The 13,983-nt window shown below is 44.9% G+C and overlaps 2 protein-coding genes across 2 annotated transcripts; both read left to right on the top strand.

Moving 5' to 3' along the window:
• The first annotated feature begins 128 nt into the window (after positions 1 to 128).
• LOC130384843 (5-aminolevulinate synthase, non-specific, mitochondrial-like) lies at positions 129 to 5,696 on the top strand. The gene is made up of 10 exons (XM_056593223.1): positions 129 to 573; positions 783 to 929; positions 1,142 to 1,246; positions 1,514 to 1,748; positions 2,062 to 2,246; positions 2,582 to 2,761; positions 2,926 to 3,090; positions 3,188 to 3,456; positions 3,644 to 3,806; positions 4,494 to 5,696. Exons 1-10 carry the CDS (start codon positions 381 to 383, stop codon positions 4,652 to 4,654), a joined length of 1,803 nt encoding a protein of 600 aa, XP_056449198.1. The 5' UTR covers positions 129 to 380; the 3' UTR covers positions 4,655 to 5,696.
• A 1,499-nt stretch (positions 5,697 to 7,195) lies between these two features.
• On the top strand, positions 7,196 to 13,099 carry LOC130384837 (dual specificity protein phosphatase 7-like). Its single transcript, XM_056593208.1, has 3 exons — positions 7,196 to 7,982; positions 8,460 to 8,888; positions 9,965 to 13,099. Exons 1-3 carry the CDS (start codon positions 7,598 to 7,600, stop codon positions 10,276 to 10,278), a joined length of 1,128 nt encoding a protein of 375 aa, XP_056449183.1. The 5' UTR covers positions 7,196 to 7,597; the 3' UTR covers positions 10,279 to 13,099.
• The last annotated feature ends 884 nt before the right edge of the window (positions 13,100 to 13,983 follow it).

The raw sequence follows: 13,983 nt of genomic DNA, 5'->3' as shown, positions 1-13,983 counted from the left end.
AGAGGCCCTCCCTTTTCCACCTGTCAGGGGCAGCTGACAGGCAATGCCCAATGAAGGCAGGCTCCACCACAGTGAGCATCTTCTCTGGCTTCAGCGTGTGCAACATCTTGTCGTCATAGTGCTAGTTGAGCCATGTTTCGCAGGATATCTTTCATCTGTTTCTTCAAAGTGGAGTGGGATGTGTTCAGGTAAAAATAAAAACCTTTGTAACCTTTAGAGATGACTTACTGTGATAAAAAAAACACTATTATATTTCGTTCTGTAAAGAGAGTTCACAACTCCATAAGAAAAGCCTTCTATTGCTAACAATGTTTTTGTTTGTATGTTACATGTTGCCGACTTGGGCTCAATGATGCATTCCTAGATCACGGTGCTCTCAGATGGACACACTTACCCGCCGTTGTCCCTTCCTGACGGTCGTACCGAGCACAGTGCTGCATTCAGCCGGTCAGAGCTCGCTGGTGGGCTATGCACTGAAGTGCCCTGTAATGATGGAGCTGGCGTCCAGGCCCCGGGTCCGGGAGCTCTCCTCTTCAGCCTCAGTGGCTTCAGAAACATCACCAAAAGAACCGGGTCAGTTGTGTTTCAAGGAGGAACTGAACCGCACAGTAGAGTACTATTCACTGAGCAATAGTTATCGTGGTTCAGGTTTTTTTTATTTACTGTCATGTGTAAAGCCAATTCATCTTTTTTAGTTTTTATGAACCAGCACTTCAGTGTATTTCTACCAATTGTATTGAGATTGTGAGCTCCCTCCTCCTTTTTCATCCATGACCGCCCAGGCCAAACCCTCCCTCCTGGCGAGCAGCCGACCAGCTCCAAGTGCCCCTTCCTGGCCTCTGAGATGGTGCAGCACATCGACCTTGTGGTCAGGGAGGCCAGGCTAGAGCTCCAAGAGGATGTCCACAAGATGAACTCCACCCGCACAAGTAAGCTAGTGAATGTTGACACAACCCTACTGTACTCGAGGTTAACTCATGTCAGCCCTTAAAGGTCAGACAGTGCAGCACTCAGAGCAAACTTTACAGCTCGTTTAAAGGGTAATGAACAGGCTTGAGAATCAGATAACATTACGAGGCAGTCATGTCATTTTTTGGTGTGTGTTATTTGCTGAGAAACAGTTGAGCTTGTTTTGGCACAGATCAATTGGCAGAGAATTCATCGTTGCTGGGCCTTAAAGAGACCAGGGCCCATAAACCAACAGCTCCTGTGGTTTCTCACCTACTGCGGGACTTTCTGCCCAAAGGTAAATAAAAAACCTATATTTACTTTCACATTTAAGGCATTTTGACGCTTTTATCCAAAGCGACTTACATTTGTCAGATAATACATTTGCCTATGGATAGTTTTGCAGATAAAAATAACTGTTTGTTTTGAGACAGCATAATAATATTATCCTCGTGACTTTGAATAATAGCTATTGGTAAACCTCTATCTATCCATCCTTCCATCAACCACATATCCATCACACCCCTCCATCTGTCGGTCTCATCGGGATACTCCCACTCTCCAGCTAGCTTCTTCAGCTACGACAGCTTCTTTGAGAACAAGATTGACGTCAAGAAGAGGGACCACACGTACCGGGTGTTCAAGACGGTGAACCGGCACGCCGCCTCCTTCCCCATGGCAGACCATTACTCCCAGTCTCCCTACTCCCAGACTGCCAGTGGGATGAGGGGCGTGTCTGTGTGGTGCAGCAACGACTACCTGGGCATGAGTCGCCACCCCTCGGTCCTCAACGCTGTCAAGTGAGCAGGAACTGTACCCTACTGACGATGAGTGTTGAGAGAGCAGAAGTCACTCTCAAAGCTTTGCTGCTTTAGCATTGTTTTGTATGTATAGTCACTAGCCCGGGGTGTCGCCACTGATTTACCCTAACCCTAACGATTAGATTCCAATTTCCAAAGGTACAGATTCAATTTAGATTTCTGATTAGATGAGATTCAATATTGTAGATTAATGCAATATAATTAGATACAGAATGAGCATGCACATTTAATTAGAGGATACTTGACTGAGTATTTATATCTTCAGATTGTTCATATTTTCTCCATCCTAAAGGGATGCTCTGCTGACCCATGGAGCCGGCGCTGGGGGCACCAGGAGCATCTCGGGGACCAGCAAGTTCCACGTGGACCTGGAGCACGAGCTGGCTGACCTGCACGGCAAGGACGCCGCGCTGCTCTTCACCTCCTGTTTTGTAGCCAATGACTCCACCCTGTTCACTCTGGCCAAAATGCTACCAGGTGGGATGGAATGCAAAAGCTCAAGTTATCACATCTATCATATATTTACTATTCCTTATGTTTATGTATCATTTCATTGATTTAGCAGATGATTTCCACCAAAGTGATTTGTGAATAGTGAATGAGATACATTAATGAGCAAGTAGGGGTTACCCGCTAACTCTAGGATGACTACATGTAGACTGAGACATGGGAATCAAACCTAGTTCCTTTAGGCTAGGACACCAAAGTCACTACTGGACCATCCATAGTGCTCCACAGATCACCCTGTCTATATTATGTCTTAATTGCTCTTATTAATAACAACATTGTTCATTTGCTTTTTTCTACTCCAGGTTGCCAGATCTATTCTGATGCAGGCAACCACGCCTCGATGATCCAGGGCATAAGGACCAGCGGGGCCCAGAAGTTTGTCTTCCGTCACAATGACGTGGGACACCTGCGAGAGCTGCTGCGGCAGGCTGACCCGGCCACTCCGAAAATCGTGGCCTTCGAGACAGTACACTCTATGGATGGTGGGGGCGCCTTTTGTTTTGTATGCATTTCAGTTTCCCTCCATTGACTTTCTAAGTGACTGCCCATATATGGCTGTGGAGCCACTCTCAGTTCAGGGTCGACTGACTTTAGAAGTTTCAGAACCTTTTCTTTAACCTTTATCTCCCATATCTCCTCTCAATAGGTGCTGTGTGCCCTCTGGAGGAGATATGTGATACTGCCCATGAGTTTGGCGCCATTACATTTGTGGATGAGGTGCACGCGGTGGGCCTTTATGGGGCCCGGGGCGGGGGCATCGGAGACCGGGACGGGGTCATGCACAAAATGGACATCATCTCCGGCACACTTGGTAAAACACCCATCTCTATCACATGCATCGCCACTTTGACATCCATATATATATATATATACATATATATATCACTGATATTTGAAAACGCCACCAGGCAAGGCCTTCGGCTGCATGGGGGGCTACATCGCGGGTACCGCCGCCCTGGTGGACACAGTGAGATCCTACGCCGTGGGCTTCACCTTCACCACCTCCCTGCCCCCCATGCTGCTGGCCGGTGCCAGGGAGTCCGTCCGCATCCTGAAGAGCCGGGAGGGCCGCGGCGTGCGGAGGAGCCACCAGAGGAGCGTGGCGCTGCTGCGGCAGATGCTGACCGCCTCCGGGCTGCCCGTGGTGCGCTGCCCCAGCCACATCATCCCCGTGCTGGTAGGGACCCCCAGGTCAAAGGTCACCGTACAACCGCTGCTCAGAATGGCTGATCCGTAGTCCGGCGCTTGGCGTCGCGACGGCGGCGTAACTTCTTGTTGCATCTTGTTACCCTGACGTCATTGAGCATTTGAGTTCTGTGCACTTCTTGGGTGACTGAAGCCGGCCGCGGTTCTTTCTACGTCAGGTGGCGGATGCAGAGAAGAACACGGAGGTGAGCGACCTCCTGATGTCCCGGGACCAGATCTACGTCCAGGCCATCAACCACCCCACGGTGGCCAAGGGGGAGGAGCTTCTGCGCATCGCCCCCACGCCGCACCACACCCCCCAGATGATGCAACACTTTGTCGGTACGTCACCGAGACATAGTGTCAAGGGGTTAGGTCTTCTAGTGGGGAACATCAATCATTTATTTGTTCATTTCAAACTAGATTTATTTATTTTCTCTATATTTTTTGCATTATGAGACAATGTCCCGATTTAAAGTAGAAGATGACAGCTAATTTCCTCTGAACTGATAATATTGATGACAATAGTATTGATTTGAATAGCGTCTTTCAAGCACTATCCCCAATTCACTCCTCAAGGATAATTACAAATCCATTGACAGGTGTAGTTTCCTGTTTACACGAAGCGCTATATCACTGAAGGAATTATGTTGTTGAACTCTGCCTAGATGAGTATTTTATTATTAAGGCCTACAATTCATTCATTTGATAGATGCTGGGTTAGGGTAAGGGTTAGTTTTTCTTGCATTGCAAGACAATTTCCCAATTTAAAAGTAGATTATTTTTATCATGAGCATATGATATTGACGTCAATCTGTCTAATAATGCCGCGCGAAGTAGTACGACTATGGAATGGCTGCGAACGAGTTGGAGTCCAGAGGGATTTCACTCCACTAGCTGTACGAATCATAACACATAAGAGTCACAAATGTATAATAGTCCATGTTTCATTTGTAGGTTACTCAGTAGGTTGATCCATTAGTCGTACCCATAATGACCCAGGTGTGTGGTTCTCCCCCTGGTCCCCAGAGCGCCTGGTGGAGGCCTGGCAGGAGGTGGGTCTGGACTTGAGGCCTCGCGCGTCAGGAGGGTGTAACTTCTGCACCCAGCCGCTGCACTTTGAGCTGATGAGTGAGAAGGAGAGGTCCTACTTCCAGGGCCTCAGCCACGTGATATCAGCGACCGCATAACGTAACCATGATGAGGAGGAGGAGGTGGATTATGATGATCATCATCATTGTTTGAATTATGTTGCATCTTTCAGTACACGTCATACAAATAATTTTGTGAAAAAATTTCCTGATGGATGGGGTGGAAATGAGTAGCATGAAAGATAAAAACCAACGATTGTTTTTTATATTTACCTCAGCGCAAACATTTACCAAAGAAATACAACCATTAGAACAATGTGGAAACTTTATAGGATGACATAGTAGGCTAATATCTGCAGAAAACAACCCTCTTGGCCTTGGAATGTGTGTTCAATATTTGATTGCGATTATTGATTGTGATTTATTATGTACTTTAATCCTGTACACTTTCTAGATATTTATTGATGTTGTTGGATATTTAAATTGTAATATCGGTTCGATACTGGTACATTTAAGAATCTAGGTATAGGCCTATTATAGGTAACAATCTATATTTTTCTTATTTTTATAAAGCACATTATTAACTTGCGAACCGTGGTCTGTGTTCACTTTCTTAATATGGCTCGAATTATATCGAAAACCTTAATACCCCTTAAGTATCATATGTATCATATTCAATGGTATTTCATAACGACGAGAAGTGTGGTTTTTTTTATGATTGCGAAAAGGCAAAACGTGTATTCTGATTTCCCCCACTTGGGGGCGCACTGCAGCTGTGGTTGAGAGCTCTATAAGAAGAGACGTCTGGCACCTCCCTTTTTTTCGATGAGGCACAGACTGTGTAAAGTCCCCCGATCCACCACAAGATGGGGTTTACAGAAATATCAAAATTGTAGAAGTCTAGGTACGAACCTTAGACAAATCATTTTCAGAAGTAATTTTTTTTTTCTATGATCCATTTAGACAACAATACCACAACTAAGCCCCAACCCTCTGCGTTGCATTTAAACGTGATGTTGATATGTTATATTAATATGTATTATGAAACGATTTTCCTTATGTAATGTGGTGCAGTACAGCTATCTTTTTAGCCGATGGTGATGAATCCTTTATAATGAATAAAGGATTCCTGTATAAAACAATCCTTTATACGCCTACTTGGCTCAATTCCCATATCCCATCTGCATATTATGAGTATAATTGATGCAGGGATCCAAGGCGCTCAGTGGAACCGTTGACAATCAAAACAATCCGTTTCTCATGAATGAAAGATGCTGCATCTCATTCATATAAGGGCATTATGCGAGGGCAGCATTCTCGACCTACATACCTTATTAAATGGTGGCCCATTATGAACGGCATGTCAATTTCCGTAAAGGTCTATTCATTCGTGTAAATCACACGATTGAATAGGGCTTGAAATTGAATTGTCTAAAAATAGTGTCTGCAGATGTGCTGTATAATTACGCGCTGTAATTATACTGCTGACACTTTATTAGGAAAGGTCGTCAGACACAAGCTAAAACATCATGTGGTTTTTCTCACTTAACGACACTGGTCAGTGCATGTGTGTTCAAATGCATAGGCCAATTTGAATTGTCCCTTATACGCGGTGTTATATAATCCCTCGTGTGCTGGATCCTTTAGGTCGACCAATCATTCTCATCAGAACACATACAGGCCCAGCGCCTTAACACTTTCTGTCAGGATAGTTCTTTCTCCATCTCACTCTTATCTGTTTATCTGTGTGTGTGTGTGTGTGTGTGTGTGTGTGTGTGTGTGTGTGTGTGTGTGTGTGTGTGTGTGTGTGTGTGTGTGTGTGCGTGTGCGTGTGCGTGTGCGTGTGCGTGTTTGTTTGTGCGCGTGTGTGTGTTTGTGTATTTGTATGGGGGGGGCAAGTGTTCGTGCAGGTTTAGTAGCTACACTCCTCATTTCGTGGTAATCCTGATTCCTGCTGCACTGCACATCTGTGTGTGTGTGTGTGTTTGCGTGCGTGCGTGCACGCGAGTGTCTGAGAGAGGGTGTGTGTGTGTGTGTGTGCGTGTTTATGTTTTGTGTGTGCGTGTGTGTGTGTGTGGCTACTCACGTGCGCAGACAAATGAGTTCCACGCGTCTTTCTCCATCCCAGCCCCTTCGCCCATTCACTCTATAATACAGATCAAACAAATGAAATGTCTTTATGTTATGATATTCATTTTTATTATTATAGCCTATCACCTTAATTTTTAAAATAAATCATATGTTACATTTTCATATGTAGGAACTGATAAATTACCTAATGAATTAAAAAGAGCACACACGAGTTTCAGCACCACCGGGCAAACAGCGGTAGTGGGATGGTGCACGTGGCTACTTCATTAAAACATCCCATTAATCAAACGATCAGAAATTATTAACAAGATAAAATTGTATTGTTCGGCCTACAAATTGGAGGACAACATAGACAATCAGCATCAATAAGGGGATAGTCTTATCGTTTATTTTATCATTCCACATGTGTTGCATAAGCATAAACTTGATATTTTAATCAAGAAGTACATTAGAGTCGGCCTGAGTCAGTCAAGAAATGGCACTAAGCAATGATATACTACGGCTTTAAATCATAAGAAACAAACTCCTCCCTCCTCTTGAGTTGCTCGAATGTCAACTCCAAAAAAAAACTCGTGCATCGGAATGAGAAATGAAGAACGTGTAACGCAAGACTTCTTCATCTGTGTCCTCCAACCCGGGGCTGTAGTCGTGAATGAGATTGTTGCGTGGCATCGTCACCGCATATCCACACGCATACGTGTGTTCTTTTTATGAATGGAAGTTTGAAAGGGACTGGTGAGTCGCCTGTATACAAGTCCTGATGAGAATCCGAAAGGATTTTTTTTCCTTCTCTCCTTCGCTTCCAACAGAAGCAACAGCGATGAACCGTCGACACGGACGCCTCGACGCCGATGCCTCGCACGCAAGTTTTGCTTTCGCGGAATACTTAACCATGTAGTCCAACCATGTTCGAGTATTCGCCGTTGAGATTAACATGATATTAACGTCGATATGTCTTATAATGCGACGCAAAGTAGTAAGACCGTGGAATGGCTGCGAGCGGAGTTGGAGTCCGGAGGGAGTTCGCTGCTCCTGCTGGACTGTCGAGCACACGAGCTGTACGAGTCCTCACACATAGAGTCCGCCATCAACCTGGCCGTCCCGGGACTCATGCTCAGAAGGTTTAAGAAGGGAAACATACCCGTTCGGACTATCATCTCAAACCCCGAGGACAAGGATAAATTCGTGAGGAGGTGCAAGACGGACACCGTGATTCTGTACGATGAGAGCACCCGAGAGTGGCGGGAGGAGGAGAACGGAACTTCTCCCGGGTCTGTTCTGGGTCTGCTCCTGCAGAAGCTGTGGGAGGACGGCTGCCAGGCGTATTACCTGCACGGTACTTACGGTGTTATGCTGTTGTAATACGTTCACTTATTTTAGACAGCTCGGTTGTCAGACTCTTATAACGAAAGAGTTTTATTTATTTATTTTCTGTTCACGTTCGAAATATGTTTGGACGTTAATCAAATGTAATGTTTCCGTTTGCGTGTGGCAGGGGTTGTTTTAAACATCGTAACACCCACGACACTGGCATGGTGGAAACTTTCACAATGTTTCTGTGTCGCCGAGATTCCCAATTAAAATTCCAAAATGGCTGCGCCATGTTTTGCTCTAGTAGTAACAGGCATGCATTTCATGAATGGTCTGCTGGGATAGACTGGAGCCAACTCTTAAAGGCTCGTATTTTGATTGAAGAAACCCGCCAAGACAGTTCTATCTTTACACTTGGATTAAAAAAAGGCATACAAGCTGTGATTTATTTTTTAATTCTAGTCTTTTTTAAAGTATTCTGTTTTATTTTCTGCCTCTTCAGGGGGGTTTGTGAGGTTCCAGACAGAGTACCCAGAACACTGTGAGACCCTCCTGGACAGCTCCTGTCCCAGCTCCTCCCCACCACTGTCCGTCCTGGGCTTTGGAAACCTCCGCATCAGCTCCGACTGCTCCGACGGAGAGTCGGACCGTGAACCCAGCAGCGCAACGGAATCTGAGGAGAGTCCCATCCCGGGAAACCAGCCCGCCTTCCCGGTCCAGATCCTTCCCTACCTTTACCTGGGCTGTGCCAAAGACTCCACCAATCTGGACGTGCTGGGCCAGCACAACATCAAGTATATTCTGAACGTCACACCCAACCTGCCCAACATGTTCGAACACGAGGGCCACTTTAGGTACAAGCAGATCCCCATCTCAGACCACTGGAGCCAGAACCTGGCCCAGTTCTTCCCAGAAGCCATCTCCTTTATTGGTGAGTATCTGGGATGGACAACATAAGTCTACTTGATATTTTGTATTTTTAACAAGTAAATGTCAATATATGTATGTATATGTGTATATATATGTATATATATATATATTCATATCAGTATTTGCATGTGTACCAAAGTATTTGCATTGAACTGGTTATTCAAATCACCGAGCATTAATATGTACTCTTGTGCAATCGAGTGACGATTTTGAGAATTGTTAGATGCTGACATGACGTCTCACCCTTTTTTATCTCACTTTCGGTATCAGCAGCTTATTTGAATGAGGACGAGTGGTGGTTGATGACCAGTCACTTCCTCCCGACATGAGTTATAACCATTGTGTTAAGATAATTACTCTGTTTTGTTCGGTCCCCATGCTACTTCAGATACTACTATTTGTAAGAAAAAGAAAAGAATTCTCACATCTTTCATTTCCTGTTTCAGCCATGAAAGCCACCGCCTGAAACCAAACATGCTTTTTGTGTGGTTGATTCGGTCGGTGGGGGCGGCTGGGCCCTGAACTCGTTTTTTTATAATCTTTTTACTGTGCTCAGTGGCGGTAAAAAAAAAGAAAAAAAAGGAGGAAACAGCAGCTAAACCTCAGGGCTTATTGTTTGATCGCTGGTGTAGGTCATGAGTTAAGACTGCACATCCTGGAGTTTGGCTGGCTGCCAATGCGTTAGCTAGTTAGCACATGTCTGGAGACGTCTGTCCGTTCACGGCAGTGAACAAAACATATAGAAGAAGCTACTATCCTGGATGGTCTTGGGTTGGGGACATTTGGAACGACCCAAGTGTAGAATGAGTGGGTTGACTTAAAAAACATGTATTCACTTGTATGCCCCCAATTGTATGTATCCACCCTATCCGGATGATTAAAGTACAGATCCGATAAATCTCATCTCACCTTATCTTCTCATTGGACTGAACCATAGAAAAGAGCTCTGGTTCAGAGGTTCTTTCAGTACTTTCTTGACTATTATCACCCCAGGTGTACCACAATCTTTAATGGAGCTCCAGGCTGACTGTACTAACTGATCCATCCCAACCCCCCCCCCCCCCCCCCCCTTCCCAGACGAGGCCCGGTCGAAGCAGTGCGGCATCCTGGTCCACTGCCTGGCGGGTATCAGCCGTTCGGTTACCGTCACGGTGGCCTACCTGATGCAGCGGCTCAACCTGTCGCTCAACGACGCCTACGACTTTGTCAAGCGCAAGAAGTCCAACATCTCTCCAAACTTTAACTTCATGGGCCAGCTGCTGGACTTTGAGCGGACGCTGGAGCGCCTGCACAGCCCCTGCGACAACTGCTCGGGCAGCTCGGAGGAGCAGCTCTTCTTCACCACGCCCACCAATCACAACGTCTTCCAGTTGGACACGCTCGAGTCCTAATGAGGGAGCAGTTGCTCCCTGTTTGTGGTCGGCCGTTTTTGGGGGGTTTCGGAGGAGCCCAGAGTAGCATAGACTCCCTGTTGCGGAGGCTACACTGACGGTAGCTCAAAGCTACGCCGTTCCTGATCAGCATTGACCGTGCTAACGTCAGCTCTATTCTCCGATGCCTTAAGGACTCGTGACATAGGGATGTGTGTGTGTGTGTGTGTGTGTGTGTGTGGAAGGGGGGAACTTGAGTGTGTCGATGTATGTGGTGTGGGGTGCATGTGTAGTCGTGTGCGGTATTTACAGCGGGTGTGGGTGTGTCGTAAACGCTGGACATTTCATGACTGCTCTGTTAACTCCGTCGACGTGAGGAACGACTGTTCTGTGCTCATGACCAGCTGTAAACTCGATGACCTTTATTGATCTGGATCGCTCAGGGTTATCGCCTGATCGACAGATCCAGAGAAGATCAGGATGGAGGGTTTTTGATTGTAGAAATCCTTTTTTTTTTCTGTGTTATATATCATAATTTGGCTCAATTTTCGACACCTCATTCTACAGCGGCCCTCTGCAAAAAAACATCCAAGGGGAAATATTGTTGAGCAAAGCTTCAGTTATTTTATATCTCCGTAACAGCATTGTTATAATGCATGTTTTTGTTCTAAATCAAGAATTCACTGTTTTAGGTTCCTTTAGCTCATATTACCTGTTGTTCCTGTTGCCTTCAACTTAACATGAAAGTTGATTCAAGGTAATTTACCAAGTATTTAAGGTATAGTAAATAGGATTGTGTAAAGTGAGTGAACATGAAGGCTATACTTTTGTTTTATTTTTGCAGTTTTCAGACTACAGCTATTGGCATATTTACAGTATGGTAAAGGGGAACATGGCGTATAATTAGCCGTTCTCGGTCATCTTTTCTAAGTGGCGGTGAGTATCTGAGTGGGTGTTGTTGTATGAGAGAGAGAGAGAGAGAGAGAGAGAGAGAGAGAGAGAGAGAGAGAGAGAGGGAAGGAAATGAGTCCTGCTAATGTGTTCTTACCTCGCAGAGACATTTTCAGGGATTTAAAAAATAAACACAAGGTGTCTGTATCTCATCCCAGCTCTTAAGCCGCATTCACAGGGCTGTTTTAGTTCAGTATGTTTGTTTGTAAAGATGTATATAAAATATGATTACAACGGGAGGGGGGAGACAATTTCAGAAAAATCATTGAAGGAAATGAAAATGACCCCCCAGAACATTATGTATAGTAAATGTAAAGATCAATGTCCAAGACATTGTGTACAATTTTTACAGCAAATATATTGTATATTTTTACTTGAATATGATGCGTCTTCCATTTGTGTCCAATGTGAAGGTAGACCGTACCTAAGAAGATGCAACATGAACACATAATCACTCAAACAACATGTGAACACAAATACTCACAATCACTCACACCACATATGTGTACACAAATACGTACAATCACTCACACCACATATGTGTACACAAATACATAAATCAATCACACCACATGCGTGTACAACAATCACCTACACTACATCCGCGTACACACAAACACACTCACCCACTCAATTCACATACATGCACGTACAAACCATTACTCACACACACAATCACTAAAACCACATGCACGCACGCACACACACAGAATCCCTCACACCACATATGCAATACACACATACACACACACACATAGTGTCAGTAGACAGCCATGTGGTAGGGCAAGATCGCAGTGCGGACACACCCACGAGCCGTCCGTCGAACCGTGCCCAGAAGGAAGAGGGCGTGGACACACATAATGTGCCCTTGTGCCACAGACACACAGACCCTGCGTGCTCCAGGCCCCCCAAGAGCAGACAGTAATAACACATTGATGTCACTCCCGGATTCCACAAAGCAGTGATTAAGATTAGACGCTTAACGTCCGCCACAGAGGCTACAGCTATCGCATTTATTCTACCAAGAAAAACGCAATATCCTGTTTTGCCTGCAGAATCCACATCCTGCTGTGCTCTGTTTGAAAAGAGGAAATGACAACTCTGTGGTATCTTTACATCTGGGCTGACATTAGTCAAAGGGAAGGTGTCAGATAGAGGGCCTTGCTGTGATACTCCCTGCTGTCACCGCTTTTATATCTGCTCCACTAAGAGCTTTTACATTTCCTCTGAGCGTAATACAGGTCTCCTTATATAAAATAAACACATAATGCCTTGACAACCCGTCACGACGAGTTCATGGTGAATGGAGTGAAAATTTTGATAGAATAATAGAATAATAATCTAAGATGAAATGCTTTCAACAGGGTGAGACCTTCCTGTTGAAGGCATTTCATACATATTTGCCTGTTGAACTGTCACTCCAGTCCCGAGACGTTGGCTCTGTTATTTAATCTGCTCTGTGGTTTACTATGAGACTTTCAAGGCCTCAGGATGAATTGGCATTGTTCCTTCCTTGTGTCACTGGGTTTATTTATGTGTGTGTATTTATCAATTGATAGGTGAGAAAGGAAGTTTTATTCCTTTTCATATTCTATTAAAAGCAAAGTTTGCTATCGGTGTAGAAAGAAAAGCAGACATAGAAAAAGTAAAGCAGTAATGTGTGGCACTTTGTGGTTGAAAAGCTATTTTTCCCCTTAGGGGTAAAATACTTAAGGGTTTAAATACCATTTAAGTAAATGGAGACGGCTGAGGTTGAAGAGAGATGGGTGGCTGTCATGAGAGATGGAACGTCGGCCGATGGAAAGGTATATCTCTTTACCAGCCTAGCAGGCAGCAATGCAGGAAGGGACTTGCTTAGCAACCCTTTGCAGTCCTGATAATAGAAGTGTAATGAGTAAAGGGGCTAGACAGCAAGACTGAACCTGGCTGGCCACATACCAGCAAGGCAAGCCTCTGTACGCCCACACACAATGGGCGTTCACGTCACCTGGGAGCTACGGCCCACTTTGTCCTCATAAGTATAAGAATTACCAAGGTTTTCGTGGTAAATTAAACTTTAGGATTTCCCTTAAAAGGACCCTGTACGTTTTTAATGTTGCCGATGACAGAGGTAGTGGGAGCACTAAGAGTCGTCTTCCAGGGTTGTTTCCTAAGGAGACCCTAAATGTTTGAACACCTTTAAACAAAAGATTAAATATGAAATTCAGTACGGGCACAAAGGGAGAACCACATAGGGAGATTCTTGGGTGAATGTCTTCAACTGTCAAAACTAGTACAATTAAATATAAAAAATGTCAGTATAGTTAAAAAAACTATGTGTGTGTGTGTGTGTGTGTGTGTGTGTGTGTGTGTGTGTGTGTGTGTGTGTGTGTGTGTGTGTGTGTGTGTGTGTGTGTGTGTGTGTGTGTGTGTGTGTGTGTGTGTGTGTGTGTGTGTGTGTGTGTGTGTGTGTGTGTGTGTGTGTGTGTCATGGAAAACAAATAATTCTTGTTGCACACCTGCTTTGGTGTGGAAATCAAATGGAAATCATATGTATCATTCTGCAGCAGGGACAACAGAGTCATCTCATGCTTATGTCCACAATGGCCAAGCAGGAAAAGTTAATAAATAAGCATGAGTGAAAATAAAAGTGCATTCGTAAGTTCTGCTTCTCTCTTGACGGTGTTCAGATTCCATCGTTGATTGAGAAGCTGGTTAGGAGTAAACCGCAACGGACAGACCTTTGTCCTCCTACCATAACTCCCAGGGCCTGTGCTGGTCCACCAGGTCCCACCA

This window comes from Gadus chalcogrammus, chromosome 1 (assembly GCF_026213295.1).
Source record: "Gadus chalcogrammus isolate NIFS_2021 chromosome 1, NIFS_Gcha_1.0, whole genome shotgun sequence".
NCBI lineage: Eukaryota > Metazoa > Chordata > Actinopteri > Gadiformes > Gadidae > Gadus > Gadus chalcogrammus.
The sequence above is the reverse complement of the archived record's forward strand: the minus strand, read 5'-3'. Positions and strand labels throughout refer to the sequence as shown.

Excerpts from the sequence above, each read along its gene's own strand:
- LOC130384843 (XM_056593223.1), top strand. The coding sequence starts at position 381 with ATGGACACACTTACCCGCCGTTGTCCCTTCCTGACGGTCGTACCGAGC. Across the intron at positions 2,762-2,925 it reads GACAGTACACTCTATGGATG|GTGCTGTGTGCCCTCTGGAG; the intron begins GTGGGGGCGCCT and ends TCCTCTCAATAG. Across the intron at positions 3,807-4,493 it reads GATGATGCAACACTTTGTCG|AGCGCCTGGTGGAGGCCTGG; the intron begins GTACGTCACCGA and ends CCTGGTCCCCAG.
- LOC130384837 (XM_056593208.1), top strand. The coding sequence starts at position 7,598 with ATGTCTTATAATGCGACGCAAAGTAGTAAGACCGTGGAATGGCTGCGA. Across the intron at positions 7,983-8,459 it reads CCAGGCGTATTACCTGCACG|GGGGGTTTGTGAGGTTCCAG; the intron begins GTACTTACGGTG and ends CTGCCTCTTCAG. Across the intron at positions 8,889-9,964 it reads AGAAGCCATCTCCTTTATTG|ACGAGGCCCGGTCGAAGCAG; the intron begins GTGAGTATCTGG and ends CCCCCTTCCCAG.